This window comes from Leptomonas pyrrhocoris (assembly GCF_001293395.1).
Source record: "Leptomonas pyrrhocoris isolate H10 chromosome Unknown, whole genome shotgun sequence".
Lineage (NCBI taxonomy): Eukaryota > Euglenozoa > Kinetoplastea > Trypanosomatida > Trypanosomatidae > Leptomonas > Leptomonas pyrrhocoris.
Genome location: NW_015438374.1, coordinates 19,973 through 33,667, shown reverse-complemented (window position 1 = coordinate 33,667; position 13,695 = coordinate 19,973). Strand labels below are relative to the sequence as shown.

The window sequence follows — 13,695 nt, the reverse complement described above, 5'->3', positions numbered from 1 at the left end:
GACGACGATCGTTGCTGTGCTACCACGCCACCAGCGGGTCGTGGTCCGCCTCCGCCACCAACACCGTCGTGCCCTCCAACATGGACTCGAGCGCTTTCTGCAACACCGACTTCAAAAACCCGCGCTCCGTGTTGGTGTGCTCGCACAGTATCACCGCCTGCCGGGCCGCGTTCGCCGCCTGCACTTCGTGGTGCCCCATCTCGCCCGTCAGGAGGACATCGACGCGGCGGCGCAGCGAGCGGAAGACGCCCGAGCCGCTACCCGCGCAGAGAGCGACGGAGCTCACCTTGTGCGACGGTTTCCATTCATCCGGCAGGGCGACGCGCAACGTGGGCAAATCCAGCTGCCGCTTCAACGACTGCACAAGCGCCGTCAGCTCGATTTCCTCCTCCAGCAGCACCACTCGACCCATGCCGGTGCTCTCCGTCTGCTCCTTCGCATGGGGCGCGTAGGCAGCGGTGGGTTGGATGGGTGCTGCGGTGTACTTGCCGCTGCCGGCCACGAGCGAGGCGAGCCAGTCGTTGATGCCGCCCTCCGCTGCATCGAGGGACGTGTGCGGGGAGTAGACGGACATGCCGGCCATAGTCGCCTCGAGAAGCACCCGCTGCTTGGGGTCCTGTAGCACGAGTCGCTTCATGGGCCGAAAGATCGGGGGGTGGTAGGCCAGTATCACTTCCACGCCTTTCCGCACGCACTCCTCCATCACCGCCGGGGTCAGGTCGATGGTCAGCATCACAACATTCTTTTTGTTTGGCGCGGGGCTCTCGAGGAGCACACCGACGTTGTCCCAGGACTGATCAGCGAGGCTTAGCGGCGCCACCTCCTGCATCGCCTGCACCACCCGCTGGAGAAGCGACATCTGCGTTTGCACGGAACTAACGTGGGTAGAGAAGGGATTTTTCCTTTTGGGAGTTATGCACGTCAACGGAGCACACGTGCCGTCAGGTGCACTACCGATATACGATAAAAAAATGCGACCGTGAGTTGCTTCTTCAGGCCGTTTTCCTTGAAGGTTTACGGAAATCATCGTAGTACGCGTCGTGAGAGAAAGCACCGAGAAGAGGGATGAGGAAGGAGAGTGCAGCAGAGGTCGAGGGAGGCCGCTTAGGGAAGGCAATCGACAGTATCTGCGGGCAGCGACAGCTGCGTAGAAGAGAGAGAGAGAGGACAGAACAAACACCGAGTTTCCTTCTCCTTCTGCAGTCGGCGCCTTTCCTCTTCACGCCCTCTGCGATAAAAACAGAGCAAGACAAAGATGCTGCGTGGATCAGAGCTGGAGGGCGGAGCAACGACAAGTGCACCCAACACTTCCAAGCGAGTGACCAATTATTGCTTTACTTCGACGAAGTTCGTTTGTGCTTCCTCCTTCTTCTTTTGAGTCACGCAGGGCACACCACTCGGCGCCGAGGAGACGCCACGAGGCGAAGAAAAAGACGACTAGAAGCAACGGCAACACACTCCTTGACAGAAGAAGAAAAACACTCTAATCAGCAATGACTATTAAAGAAAAATATGTCGCGTTGTTGCGGGTAAACACGTGCGTGCAAAACGAACAAAGAAGCGGAGCAAACAAACGTCAGAGTTTGTTTTGCTGGTGATTAACGCGACTTTTGTATGGCCTCGTTTCGACAACAGAAGGAAGGAAAAAAAAAAGCTGCGAGGCGGAGGTGTGAAGACAACAGAATAATAATAATAAAAAAACGAGAAGGAGTTCCCCATCACGTGCAAAGTGTGAGATGATATTCTTTTGTAGGCCCACTAAATAGTATTGACCGAGTAAGAAGAGAAAGCGTTCCGCGCGCCACGATTAACCTCTCTGCGCAGTGATGTGCACCGAGCAAGAGTACCAAATCAATAGTAATAACAAAAAAACTGCCGCACAGAAGCGGCAACATTTTCGATTCAAAAAACGTCTTTGCGAGTTTATGTTGCCACCATGAAAAAAGAATCGCGCAGCAAATTTGGACCTCCCCCGCATATGTTGTAATTGCACGAGGCAGTGAAATAGTAAAGAAATCAAATGAAAGCGAAGTCAGCCAGCATGTACGTAGCACCACAGAACAGCAGCGGATGCAGTAGCAATTACACAGGCAACAGTAAAAGTGATTAACAACACTGGGGGTAATAGAAGAAGTGAGAAAAGGACAAAAAAGAGACAAATGTCTAGACTTCCTCTAGAGGTGAGCAGTGCTAATAATGCAGAAAGAAAGAAAGTAGAAGAGGAGCACCGTGCAGCTCGCCGTTGTGCCTTTCCAGTTTTCTCCCTCTCCGTGAGCGACACCACTGCTCCAAGAGAGTGAGAGATGGAGAGCAAGAGAGATAAAGCAGTAGCAGGAGTAATAGTGATTAGAAACAGAGGACTCGTCAATATAAAAAAACAACACAAAGGAAACAAAGAAGCGAAGTGGAAATGGTTGATGCAACGCGCTCCACGGAGAAAAACAAGGAAGGAAAGAAAGTGATAAAGAGAGCGTCAGGGGAACAACTCAAAAGGGTAGAGCAAAGATAAGGAGGAAACGAAAACGCGAAAGCAAACCACGCAAAAGCTGTGTGCCTGGAAAGCAAGTGCATCAACGACGAACCACCTTCAGTTAACTTCTGCCTGCGTACGTGAAGGGTGACGGCCGTAAAGACAAAAATCAAAGACGTAGCTGGAGAACTCCCACGAGGAGGACTCGCAGCCCTTCGCGTCGAAGACGTGATCGCGCAGCATCGAGCTGAACAGCTCCACCAACTTTGGGCCACGTCGACAGCGCACCGACCGCTGACTTGTCGGCGCCGTCTCCAGCAGCCACCGATAACTACGGTACGAGCCTCTACAACGGCTGTGCACACTGCTGAAGTTCCTCGAGCGCTGTATGACGATGGTGTCGTCGCGGCGTTCCAGCGACCACCAATACGAGGCCGTCTGCACCACAACGAAGTAACAGGACTTGGCGAGCACGTTCAGCACACTCTGCGGGCCCGTCGGCTCATCGAACTCTTCCACGGTGACGATGCGCTCATGGATGCAGGACTGCTCCCGCAGTCGCTCCACCACCTCCTCAATCGCCAGGAGACAACTCTGCTTCTCCTTGTACTGCCCCAGTCGGGCCTCTTCATCGGCAAATAGATCGACGTAGTGTTCACGTCTCCCACCGCACGCATCGCTGAACATGCCGGCGGTGTGCACAGGGGTAAGGGAAGACGGAACGACCTGCAAAGGTCACGAACGACAGCGGAGAGGAGAGTAGGAAAAGCGCGCGTTCAAATAACACCTAATACAGCCCTCTATATATATTGTTAAGAAAATGCAGTACGCCTCAACAACTCGAGCGTACGAGAGTAACCGGAGAAAACAGTAATGATAACTAACGACAGCACGAGAGATTTTATACCCCCCGACACATTCGTTGGCAGCAAAAAACCTCAGCAAGAAAAAAAGAGCGAGAGTCGTGATGCTTCAGCGCGTCGGTCAACGCCGCAAAGCGCTCTGGCGCCCCCCGGAGAGGAGAAAGAAGACACAAAAAGGGAGTAGGAAGTATAAGCAATAGGAAGAACAGAGAGAACACGTACGTTGTGATTTGAACCTTATTTCTTTCTTCGGACGTGCTCGGACTCCTCGTCGACTGACGGACGGTGTTGCTGCTTGTGTTGAGGAAGAGTACTTCACATTCGCTGATGCACAAACACACACACACACACACACCACTGCCTTGCGGTGTTTCCATTGACATCAATGTGAAAGAGAAAAGACAAGAGGCGAAGAAAAAAAGGGAAAGGTAAGTGACTAGAAGGGTGCGTTTCGTGTACAGAAACAGCAGGATAATTTCGCATGGAGCGGCGGTGTTACTTAAAATGGTTCGCAAAGTTCCTTCTTCCGGCTTTGTTTTTTGGGGTTGATTTCGCCGGTGAGCAGAGCAGCTTGGAAAAGCACCGGAGAGACAAATTCTGTTGCCAACTGACGTCTCAATTCGGAACGGTCACCGTCATCGCACTTGTGTAATATATATCTATATATTTAAAGAGCTTTGTGTTTTGTGTTTAGTTGCAGCAGCGTCTGGAACGTATGTTTGGCGATAAGCCGCCCACCCCTCCAGCGTACCTCACGGACAGCGAGAGAATACACTTACGTCGCTGTGACGTGCCACTCACAGTTGCACACGACGACACGCCGCTCGGTTAGAAGGGGCCTTCCCAGGGCATCACTCCTCCAACTCGCGCCTTTTCACCTCGACAAGGCGAAACTTATTGTGCTTCGGAAGAGGAATTTCACACGGCAGACACGTAACGGGTGCGCTGGTGAACCACTGGTCCGTGAGAAGGGCATCCGCGGTTGCCCGCTCACTCGGCTCCAGACATAGCATCCGCCGCAGAAAACTTGTCTCTGCCGGTCGAATGCCGTAGCTGCTGCAGCGCTGCGCGAACGTATCTGTCTTTCCCTGTGCAAGGCGTACGGTGCACGGGCGGTAGTAGTACACAGTGCTGGTCGGCGCAGGAGAGCCGAGCCAGTCGACGATGTTCGCCAGGCAATCGGCCTCGCTGCGGCTGCGGCCAAATGGCACGCCGCCGGTCAGCATCTCAAAGAGAATACAGCCGCAGCACCACAAATCAATGCTAAAATCGTAGTCGTCATGGACACCCACCAGCACTTCAGGCGGCCGAAAAGTTGTGATGCAGGGCGGGCCGGTCATCGCCCCCGACGCCGCACAAAACCGTGACCAACCGAAGTCGATCAGCTTCACGATGCCCGTGCGGTCCACCATGACGTTGCTGGGCTTCAAATCGCGATGGATGATCTTGTGCTGGTGTAAATAGCTGAGGCCAGCGAGAAGCTGGCGAAACACACACTTCACGACGTGCAGCGGCATGCGTGTGTGGTCGGCGTGGGCGGCGGCCGACGGCGAGACGGAGGACGAAGACGACTGCACCGAGACGTCAGCGGGCCAGCGACGTATCAACGAAGCAAGGTCATGCGCGATGACCGGCATGAAAAGCACCAGACTCCCGTCCGAGAGGACGTGGTAGTCGATCATCCGCACAACGTTCGGGTGGCTGAGCGTGGAGAGCAGCTCCACCTCGCGGAAGGTGGTGTTGTGGATGCCTAAGGAAGTGCGCCGTCGACTCAGCAGTCGATGCATGCGCTTCATGGTGAGATAGGTGTGTGCCACCGTATCGTAGAGAATAAAAACTTCACCAAAGCTGCCTTCGCCGACCTTCAACACACGACGGTACCGCCGGAAAAGGACGTCATCCGTCAGACACGGCACCCCTGTTGCTTCAGCTGCGAGCTCCTCAAAGCGCTTCAGCATGGCGGGGTGCATCTGCTCCACCCGCGTGCGTCGCCGTGGTGAGGGCTCCTCCGTACCCTCGTCGCGATCCCGTCGTGTTCGTTCTTCCGTCATCCGTGAAGCACCGGACACGAACTAAACCGATGAAAAACAACACTCTTTGGTTTCAACGACGCAGAGCTCAGCTACATCGCGATAAAGACGAGACGAAAGCGCTTGCGAGCGAGAAGATGGGAGTTTAAAAACAGCTAAAAGAGTCACGCAGTGCCGCTTCATACATTATTGTTAAAAGATGAGAGGAGTTGCGTGTCTCTGTGTGTATGTACGTGCGTGTGCAGAGAACAGATATCTTCACATGCGAAGGACTTACCGTGGCCGAGCGGAATAGCTCTCCCTCTTCCTTTTGTCCGGATATGCGGTGAAAGATGAGAACACAAGAGCTTCATACGGCGTGTGCAGCGCGTGCGAGGGACACCATCAGCAAAAAGCGGGGCAAACAAAGAATTCGGGAAGGGCGGGGAGTGTCGCACTCGCGAGCAGGGGAGGAGACAGATGTGGGCTTAGTAGGTGGAATTACGATTTGATGCGGCAACAACAACTAACAGAGAGTTTTCTACTCAACGCGTTTGATCGTGTTCGGTGTCTTCACCTTTAAAGGGTGGCTACGAAATTGGGCCAATGAATGTGCAGCCAGCATGCAACGGAGAAAAACGGCAGGCGCACCTTTCGGGAAAACGGGAAACACTCAAGGTGTTTCTGCGAGTGTAACAACGCACCTTGCGATACATATATGTCTGTGCTTCTACGATTCACCGTGGTCTAGCTAACGCTGCAGTAAAGCTGACGTGTGCGCGTTCTGTTGACTGCTCCTCCTTGCTTGTAGTGATTGTCTCTTCAACCAACCAAAGAGGTTTAAAAATGCTTCCCCTTTCCGTCATCCTACGTGCCATTCCATCGCAGCACGTAATCTTTCTTTTCCCTTGTCTGAGATTTCCTCACACACACAGGAGTGGCGTGCAGCCCCATCGAAATTGCTCGGACAACATCGGTGCAGCAAAAAGGGCGATATAAACAATGACTAGGGGAGGAAGAAGAAAGCACAGAACGACAACAACGTCAGCCAACGCCGCCGTTCAGTTATCAATGAGACCTGCAAACACACGCCACCGGCACAAACACACACAAACAAAAAGCGTTAATTCATTTTTTTTTAGATAATAGTGTTAAATTTGATAATTGAGACTGGAAATGAATAAAGATAAAGCCACCTTTTGCTTGTCAATAGTATTTCTTCCTTCTCTTCCATTTCCTTTCACCGCAGGGCTTTCCGCGCTCTCCTTCTCCGCTAAGCGGATTCCGTCTTCGCAGCCTCGGCTGGGAACTTGAGCATCTCCGTGCCCATCATGAACGGCCGCAGCACCTCCGGAATGACGATGCCCTCCTCCGTCTGGTAGTTCTCGCAGATGCAGCACATCGTGCGGGTGACGGCGCACAGCGTGCCGTTCAGCATGTGGCAGTACTCCTTCGTGTTGTTCGCTGACGTGCCCTTCGTGTTGGGTCCGAAGCGGCAGTTCACGCCACGAGACTGGAAGTCCGTGCAGTTGGAGCAGGACACGAGCTCACGGAAGGCGCCGGAGCCGGGGAACCACGCCTCCAAATCGTACTTCTTCGCCGCCGCGTTGTTGAGGGCGCCGGAGCAGATGTTGATGACGCGGTAGGGCAGGCCGAGACTCTCGTTGAAGTCCTGCGAGGTCTTGATGAGCTCCTCCAGCATCTTCCACGACTCGTCCTCGCGAGGCGAGCACACGACGAACTGCTCGATTTTATCAAACTGGTGAACGCGGAAGATGCCGAGTGTGTCGCGGCCGTGGGCGCCGGCCTCCTTGCGGAAGCACGTCGACACACCGGCGTAGCGCAGAGGCTCCTTCAGCTCTGTAAACCACTTGTTCGAGTGGTAGGCAGCGATCGGTGCCTCGCTAGTGGCGATCAGGTACTTCTCGTCACCGTCACCCGACACCTTGTAGAGAGACTCGTCGAAGTCAGACAGCTGCGACACGGCGCTCATGTAGTCCTTGTTCAAGAAGAAAGGCGGATAGAAGGGCTCGTAGTTGCGTGACACGAGAAAGTTCATGGCGTACGAGATGAGGGCGAACTGCAGCTGCACCAGACCGCCACGCAACACGAAGGCGCGACCGCCAGCCATCGCCGTCACCGTCTTCGACGTGTCCATCAGGCCCAGCTTCTCCATGCAGTCAACGTGGGTGAGCTTCATGCGGCGCGTGACGTCACCGAAGGTGCGCACCGTCACATTGCCCGTGTCCTCGTCGTTTGACACGGGCACTGACTCGTGCAGCACGTTTCCGACAGACACTACCAGACGGTCGCGCTCTTGCTCCTGCTCTGCAGCGGCCTTGGCAAGCTCGGTGACCTGTGCCGCGAGGGCCTTCGACAGCTCCTTCAGTTGCAGAATGCAGAGGCCCTTCACCTTGTCCGCATCGAGATTACCCTCGTGTGCCGCGGCCAGCAGTTCCGCCGGCACCTCCGACACGTCACCGTCCGCCTCCTTCGACTTCTTCTTCTCGCCGACGGCTTTGCTGCAGGTGTTGATCATCTTCTTGGTGGCCTCGCTCAGGAATTGCGTGCGGCGCCAGTTCTGGTCCATCGCGATGATCTCGTCCACAACCTCCGGCTTCGCGTAGCGGCGGCGCTCCGACTCTCGCACGGCCGCAGCAGTGTCGGGGTCGCGGAAAAGAAGAATGTCGAGACCCATCGTTGCCGTGATAGAAAAAAAAGATGAGGACAAAAGAAAACTTTGAAATATGAGAAAGAAAGTCGCTGCACGTTACATGCTCCTCCATTTAAGGCGTTGACATGTACGTATATAAGAAAGCATGTTATTCAACGTGTTCGAACAGCAGCGGCGACACATAGAGATCAACACAGAGGAGGGAAAGGAAAGGAGAAGGAAAATGTTGAAGAGACAGCATCAGAGCGTGTGCGCTACTGCTCTCAATAAAAACACCGTTCTGTAGCTCCGATTCTGTTTTTGTACTGAATAAGATAACATGAAAGAGGTGCGACCGCCTTATGACCGTGCAGAGCGCCATCTGGGGTGAAATACACAGCGGTGAATGCCGGCGTCTTTGGATTGGCAATTTGTAGTTAAATCAGCGACCTGCGACTCTTCACTCTTCTATACCGGCTACTTTCTTTTGTGTTTCTCGTATCTCAGATTTGAAATGCTTCTGTTGGGAGACCTTGCACAAGCCCTCGGCTCGCCGCTAAAACAGATACGAAGCGAAAAACTAATGATACATGTTAGGCGAGAGACCTCCCACAGCAATATATACATCTTTGCGCAGCTGACGTGTGCGATGGGACATCCATTCCCATAAGCTTCGCCGCCGGGTCCTGCTTGAGAATCGTGCTCCTCCTCACTTTAGATCCAAACGCGTCACCTTCGTTTTCTATTTTATTTTTCGTACAGCCCGCGTTGTATTTCGTGCAGAAGCGCCGTGAATTTCGCACCGTCAGAGCAATCGGCGAGGTGTGCCGCTGTCATGATCGTTTCTACAAACTCGACGAAGCTTTGCGCTGCCTCGGCATTCTCGTTCGGCTGCTGCACCAACTTGTTTTTGGTCATGGCTGACACTCTCAATTCCTCGGCTAACGACTGCGATGGGGCCGTCTCATCGTTTGGCGCCGCTGCCGTTGGCTCGTCTTTCAACCACGCCAGCGCTTCTGCAACGCCGGCAGGGGTGAGGTGGTGCTGTGCGAGTGTACGCCGCATCGCCGTAAGGGAGGAGCGCAGTGACACTCTGCTGCAGCAGTCCCGCTCGCCGTCCCGCACGGTCTGAAGCTCTTTATAACACTTCCTCAACGCGGGAAGGTGCGCCTGCACCTCCGCAGAATGCCGCAGGGAATGCGGGAGGAATACCGCAGCCACGCAAGACGAAGATGAAGGGCTGCCCGTGGAGGTGGTGGCCACACGCAAGGAGCCCTCCAGCAGCGCACTCAGCTTCGCACTGACGGTGATCGTTGCGGGGCCCTTCTCCACCTGCACCGCTACCCGAATGAGCCACTCGCAAAACTGTCTGTAGTTGAGGGTGCCGTCGGCCTGGTTGATGTCTTCGATGGAGGAGGACAGGCTTGTTGGTCCGTGGGTCGTGGAGGAGAGCATGCTCATCTCCAGGTCGGTCGTTTCGATGTCAACCACATCCGCGGCTGTGCGTAGGGTATCACCAATCGTGAAGTCAGCGCCGATGATGTGTGCCGTGTGGAGGAGGGCGAGGCACTGCACCAGCGTCACCCGTCCAGGCAGCCGCTGCTGCCACCAATCCCACGGCGTCGAAGGCAGCGCCACGCCCTCTCTCAACCGGCAGCAGTGCTGGAAGAGTGTCTTCAACGTGGTGTTGTAGCGCTGCAGGAGGTTGTGCAGCACAAGACGTAAATCGTCCTCGGACTCCAACAGATTGCCCAGTCCGCACGGCGACACAGTGGGCACGATGGCGAGGGCGCTGATCTGCTCGGCGTCGGTGTTGGCTACCAACGCGGAATGAAAGTTGTCCTGCTCCTCCACCATCTCCCCAACAGCGGAGGTGAAGAAACCCAGTCCACTCTTCTCACCGGCCTTCCACCTCCCCTGGTAGCAGCTCCCATCCGCGTAATAAAAGGTTCCAGCCCCGTCGCGCTGGCCTTTGCTGTACTCACCCATGTACACGTTCAGCCGTGCTTCCGCAGGCGTGATGAACATGGACGGCACCGGCAATGGCGTGGAGGCGTCCACAGGTGTGGTAGCGCTCTGCTTTGGCACGGCCACGTATGTCGACTGCCCGGCTCCTTCCGGCTGTCCGTCCCGCCATTCCCCCACGTACAGCTCCTTGAAGAATGCTTTCGAGGCATCGACCCAGCCCATCGCACCCCGCCCAGAAGGGACATCGCCGTCCCACTCGCCCTCGTAAACGTCACCGGTGCAGTAGCGCAGGGTGCCGCGGCCGTGACGTGCGTTGTGCACCCACTGCCCGGTGTACACACTTTCATTGGCGTACTGCTGCACACCGTCGCCGTGCCGCATGCCGTCCTGCCAGTCCCCTTCATACCGCGACGCACCGCCGTCGGACACGAAGCTGCCGGAGCCGTTGCGGACGCTGTGGCGCAGCATCCCGGTGTAGAGGTCGCCGTTCGGCCAATGCAGCGTGCCAACGCCGTCGACGGTGCCGTGCGCAAAGACGCCGACGACGGTGCGGCCGTCACTCCAGCGCAATGTGCCCTGCCCGCTCGGCTCTCCCTTCTCCAGAGCCCCACTGAACGTGTACCCGAGTCGAGCGTGCACGGTGCCGACGCCTTCGAGCACTGGATAGATGTCTGCCTCGGCACATTGTGTTGTACCAGCGTAGCTGTCCACCGCCGTGATGGTGCGCAGCGGCCCTGTGTTGTGTGGCCGAATCTCCTCTAGCGCCGCGTACGTCGCCCTCCCTTCCTCCTCCACCGCCGTCATGTATAGGGATTTTGTTTGGGATTGCTATTTCAATGGAATGGACAACCGGATGAGACAGCGATGATACATCTGCTTCGGTTAAGGAGGAAAGAGCACAAATGTATGTGCGAGAAAGATTGGATTGGGGAGCGAGAGAGGCAGTGTAACACCGAGAAGTGTGGATAAGAAGAAACACAGGTTCCACAACAGCAAAAACCAAATACCTACGCTTCCCTTTTAGCTTTAATGACGAGCAGTTCGTAGCGTCAAGGAAGCGTGCAGAAGGCGTTCTTCACTTCATCTTGAGTAGCGGCAGAGCAAGAGATTTTTATGCAATCAAGCCAACGTGGCACAACCCTCTGAATGCACGCAAGCAGACTCGTAAAGGAAGACCTCGAAAAGGTCAATGAGCGTGTCAGGAAAATAAATAATCCGTTTCTCGGTTTAAGAGATGTTATTGGAGGCGCAATTCGACGCAGGTTACGATTACACGTGAAACACATTTAATTAGTCACACTGGAAGTAGCGAACAGTAAAGAAAAAAAAAACAAGACAGACAGCACAATACCTGCAGATCAACGCAGAGGAGGTTAAAGGGGACGCGTTCCTTCTGCTTTCCAAAAAAGGTCAGCATCGTGACAGTGTCTCTTACTTGGATTTCTTGGGAGCCGTCTGCTGCTTTATAAAGCTGCGGATAAATTCCAAGTCCTGCTGCTCCTCCTGTATCATGTTCTTTTGCTTATCTTTGAGAATCTTGCGGTTGAACTTCTTGCGAGCGATTTTGCTTTGCTGACGCGTCAGCATCAGATTAAGCTTCAATTGAGACACACCGAGCGAATCGCGCTGGTTTGTGCCGTCCAGCACCTTGACGGCGTGCAGCGCCATCGCTTTGTTGCGAAACGTGAGCACGGCAAATTGCGCTTTGTTCAGTAGACTACCTTTCTGTGAAGTCCGGAGGACCACTTTGGGCTCGTACGCCTCGAAAACTGTCCGAACGGCGTTCACCTCCGTACCCGGCTCGAGAAAGCAATGAAGTCGGTATTCCGTAGAATTTTTCTTCTTCGCCTTTTTGCGCGTCTCCTTCTTGGCGGAGCCGATGATTTCGCTACCGGCACTGCCCGCATCACTGCCGTTGTCGGACATCACATCGGGATCCACGTCGTTGTTGTCCTCTACCGTGCTGATGTCCTTTTTCGCCGCCGCGCCTCGTCGCTTTGGGAAGCGTGCATCGCCCTGCACCTCGCTACCCCAGATAGCGGCCAGCTCCAGCTGCTTCTCCTTTTGAAGGTCGCGTTTGACCATCACTTTCACTGAAGCAACAAAAATGAATCGCTGTAGCGCAACGATCAACCTCCGTTTTGCTCGTTCTAAAAACCCAACAAACCCAACTGACAAGAGAGAGTACAACGAGAGAAGAAAGCAGAGTGAGAGCAGCAACGGCGCAGTTTACACATCGCATTACGGGTGGACATTAAAACGACAAGAGTGGGGTGAGAGGGAGAGAGAATAAGGGTGAGCGTCGCCACTGTAGCCAGCCGTAAAGAAGCGAGTGCTAGGCACGGCAGTCCAATAATGACTTTCCATCAAAGCACCTTTAAAAAAGCAATCAGCAGGCCAAAATGTACCGAAATGCAGCCCATCTCAATACTTGCCACTTTCATCTACACAGACTTCACTTAACAGTCGCTGGTCGACCACTCTTTTGAGCTTCTAAAAGCTGGAATAAAAACTACACTTTTCAGAAGACAACGCGGTCACTCTTCTCGAGGCTAACCATCACCGTAGAGTACGTTATTGTTGTGAATCAGTGAAATCGCGGGCAGCGCGGGTTCGCCGCCAGTACATCGCTTTTTTGCTTGTTGTTGAACTCCAAGACCGTGCAAATCGCCGGGATCATCTTCGGCCGAAGATCATCTGCTGCGCACAGGTACTGGTGCACGATGTTGCGCAGGTACTCAATACCGATTTGGATGCGCTCGTTTGCCTTGTAGCCCTCAAGTTCTCGGATGTACTGCGCGATGACAGAGTTGTTATGGGCGTTTTCTCGCTTCAGCTCCTCATTCTGCTTCGCCAGCTGTTCCAGCTTGGACTTGTTCGATCGCACCAGGCCATCTTGAGAGCCCTGGCTGCTGACAAAAGACGCCACGTCGCGGTCCGTTATGCCGCCGGCTGCTGCCCGCAAAACAGACTGCACAGCACTCGCGCTTTCCGCGCTGGTCGACGCTGGTGACTCCGCTCCCGCCGCGTCGTGCTGCTGGGCCCGCTCTCGGTGCACCGCCTCCCGTTGCCGCTGCAGTTCCTTGCGCAGCAGGTCGCAGCGCGTCTTCAGTTCCGTGTTTTCGGCCTCCACTTCGCGGATGCGCTCTTCCTGTGCAGAGGAGTTGGCCGCCTCAGACTTGAGAGACGCAATGCGCGCATCTGCTTCAGAGCAGTGAGTGGTCAGCGTGGCCACTGTTTCCTTGAGAGATGCGACTTCAGCTTCACTCTGCACCTTCGCCGCGACTGCTTCCCTCATGGTTTCTTTTTCCTGTTTTAAGAAAGAAGACATTGCTTCAATGGAGGCCATCACACTTGATTCGCCAACGCTGACACTCGACTCCTCGCAGAACGCGTTGACAGTGGTCTGCACCTCAATAAGGTACCAGTTGACTGTCGAAACCCAATCATCTGGAAGCTTTTCCACCACCTGCACCGGCTCAGTACTGCCATGGAAACCTGCAACGGAGCGGAACACGTCCACCGCTTCTGACTGCAGCATCCCCAGCTCTTTTTCCAGAGCCTGAATCCGCTCCGTGTCACCAACCTTTGCCGCCTTCACCTTGTCCTTCCAAGCAACAAGACTTTCCTCCAACTTCTCCAAAGAGGCATTTTTAGCATTCAGATCCGCACGCACCTCCGCAACCTCTTCAGTCAGTTCGCCAACTCGCTGCTGCGCACTACCCATGTCTT

At 54.7% G+C, this 13,695-nt stretch overlaps 7 protein-coding genes across 10 annotated transcripts; all 7 read right to left on the bottom strand.

The window, feature by feature from the left end:
• Positions 1 to 19: 19 nt before the first annotated feature.
• Positions 20 to 1,007, bottom strand: ABB37_07288 (NGG1 interacting factor 3-like protein; the record flags this gene model as incomplete). Its single annotated transcript, XM_015805861.1, has 1 exon — positions 20 to 1,007. The coding sequence occupies exon 1, from the start codon at positions 857 to 859 to the stop codon at positions 20 to 22; it is 840 nt and encodes a 279-aa protein (XP_015655338.1). The 5' UTR covers positions 860 to 1,007.
• Positions 1,008 to 2,587: 1,580 nt separating this feature from the next.
• Positions 2,588 to 3,696, bottom strand: ABB37_07287 (hypothetical protein; the record flags this gene model as incomplete). The annotated part of the gene is made up of 1 exon (XM_015805860.1): positions 2,588 to 3,696. The coding sequence occupies exon 1, from the start codon at positions 3,155 to 3,157 to the stop codon at positions 2,588 to 2,590; it is 570 nt and encodes a 189-aa protein (XP_015655337.1). The 5' UTR covers positions 3,158 to 3,696.
• A 488-nt stretch (positions 3,697 to 4,184) lies between these two features.
• On the bottom strand, positions 4,185 to 5,712 carry ABB37_07286 (Protein kinase putativeprotein kinase; the record flags this gene model as incomplete). The annotated part of the gene is made up of 1 exon (XM_015805859.1): positions 4,185 to 5,712. The coding sequence occupies exon 1, from the start codon at positions 5,382 to 5,384 to the stop codon at positions 4,185 to 4,187; it is 1,200 nt and encodes a 399-aa protein (XP_015655336.1). The 5' UTR covers positions 5,385 to 5,712.
• A 903-nt stretch (positions 5,713 to 6,615) lies between these two features.
• Positions 6,616 to 8,136, bottom strand: ABB37_07285 (putative mitochondrial seryl-tRNA synthetase; the record flags this gene model as incomplete). Of its 3 annotated transcripts, none has more annotated exons than XM_015805856.1 (1): positions 6,616 to 8,136. In XM_015805856.1, exon 1 carries the CDS (start codon positions 8,038 to 8,040, stop codon positions 6,616 to 6,618), a length of 1,425 nt encoding a protein of 474 aa, XP_015655333.1. In that variant the 5' UTR covers positions 8,041 to 8,136. The 3 variants fall into 3 exon arrangements, with proteins under 3 accessions (XP_015655333.1, XP_015655334.1, XP_015655335.1); XM_015805857.1 differs by having other exon boundaries at positions 6,616 to 8,124; XM_015805858.1 differs by having other exon boundaries at positions 6,616 to 8,121.
• Positions 8,137 to 8,503: 367 nt separating this feature from the next.
• Positions 8,504 to 10,841, bottom strand: ABB37_07284 (hypothetical protein). Of its 2 annotated transcripts, none has more exons than XM_015805854.1 (1): positions 8,504 to 10,841. In XM_015805854.1, the coding sequence occupies exon 1, from the start codon at positions 10,765 to 10,767 to the stop codon at positions 8,743 to 8,745; it is 2,025 nt and encodes a 674-aa protein (XP_015655331.1). In that variant the 5' UTR covers positions 10,768 to 10,841; the 3' UTR covers positions 8,504 to 8,742. The 2 variants fall into 2 exon arrangements, with proteins under 2 accessions (XP_015655331.1, XP_015655332.1); XM_015805855.1 differs by having other exon boundaries at positions 8,504 to 10,838.
• A 553-nt stretch (positions 10,842 to 11,394) lies between these two features.
• Positions 11,395 to 12,136, bottom strand: ABB37_07283 (hypothetical protein; the record flags this gene model as incomplete). The annotated part of the gene is made up of 1 exon (XM_015805853.1): positions 11,395 to 12,136. Exon 1 carries the CDS (start codon positions 12,046 to 12,048, stop codon positions 11,395 to 11,397), a length of 654 nt encoding a protein of 217 aa, XP_015655330.1. The 5' UTR covers positions 12,049 to 12,136.
• Positions 12,137 to 12,550: 414 nt separating this feature from the next.
• Positions 12,551 to 13,690, bottom strand: ABB37_07282 (hypothetical protein; the record flags this gene model as incomplete). Its single annotated transcript, XM_015805852.1, has 1 exon — positions 12,551 to 13,690. One exon carries the CDS (start codon positions 13,688 to 13,690, stop codon positions 12,551 to 12,553), a length of 1,140 nt encoding a protein of 379 aa, XP_015655329.1.
• Between the last annotated feature and the right edge of the window lie 5 nt (positions 13,691 to 13,695).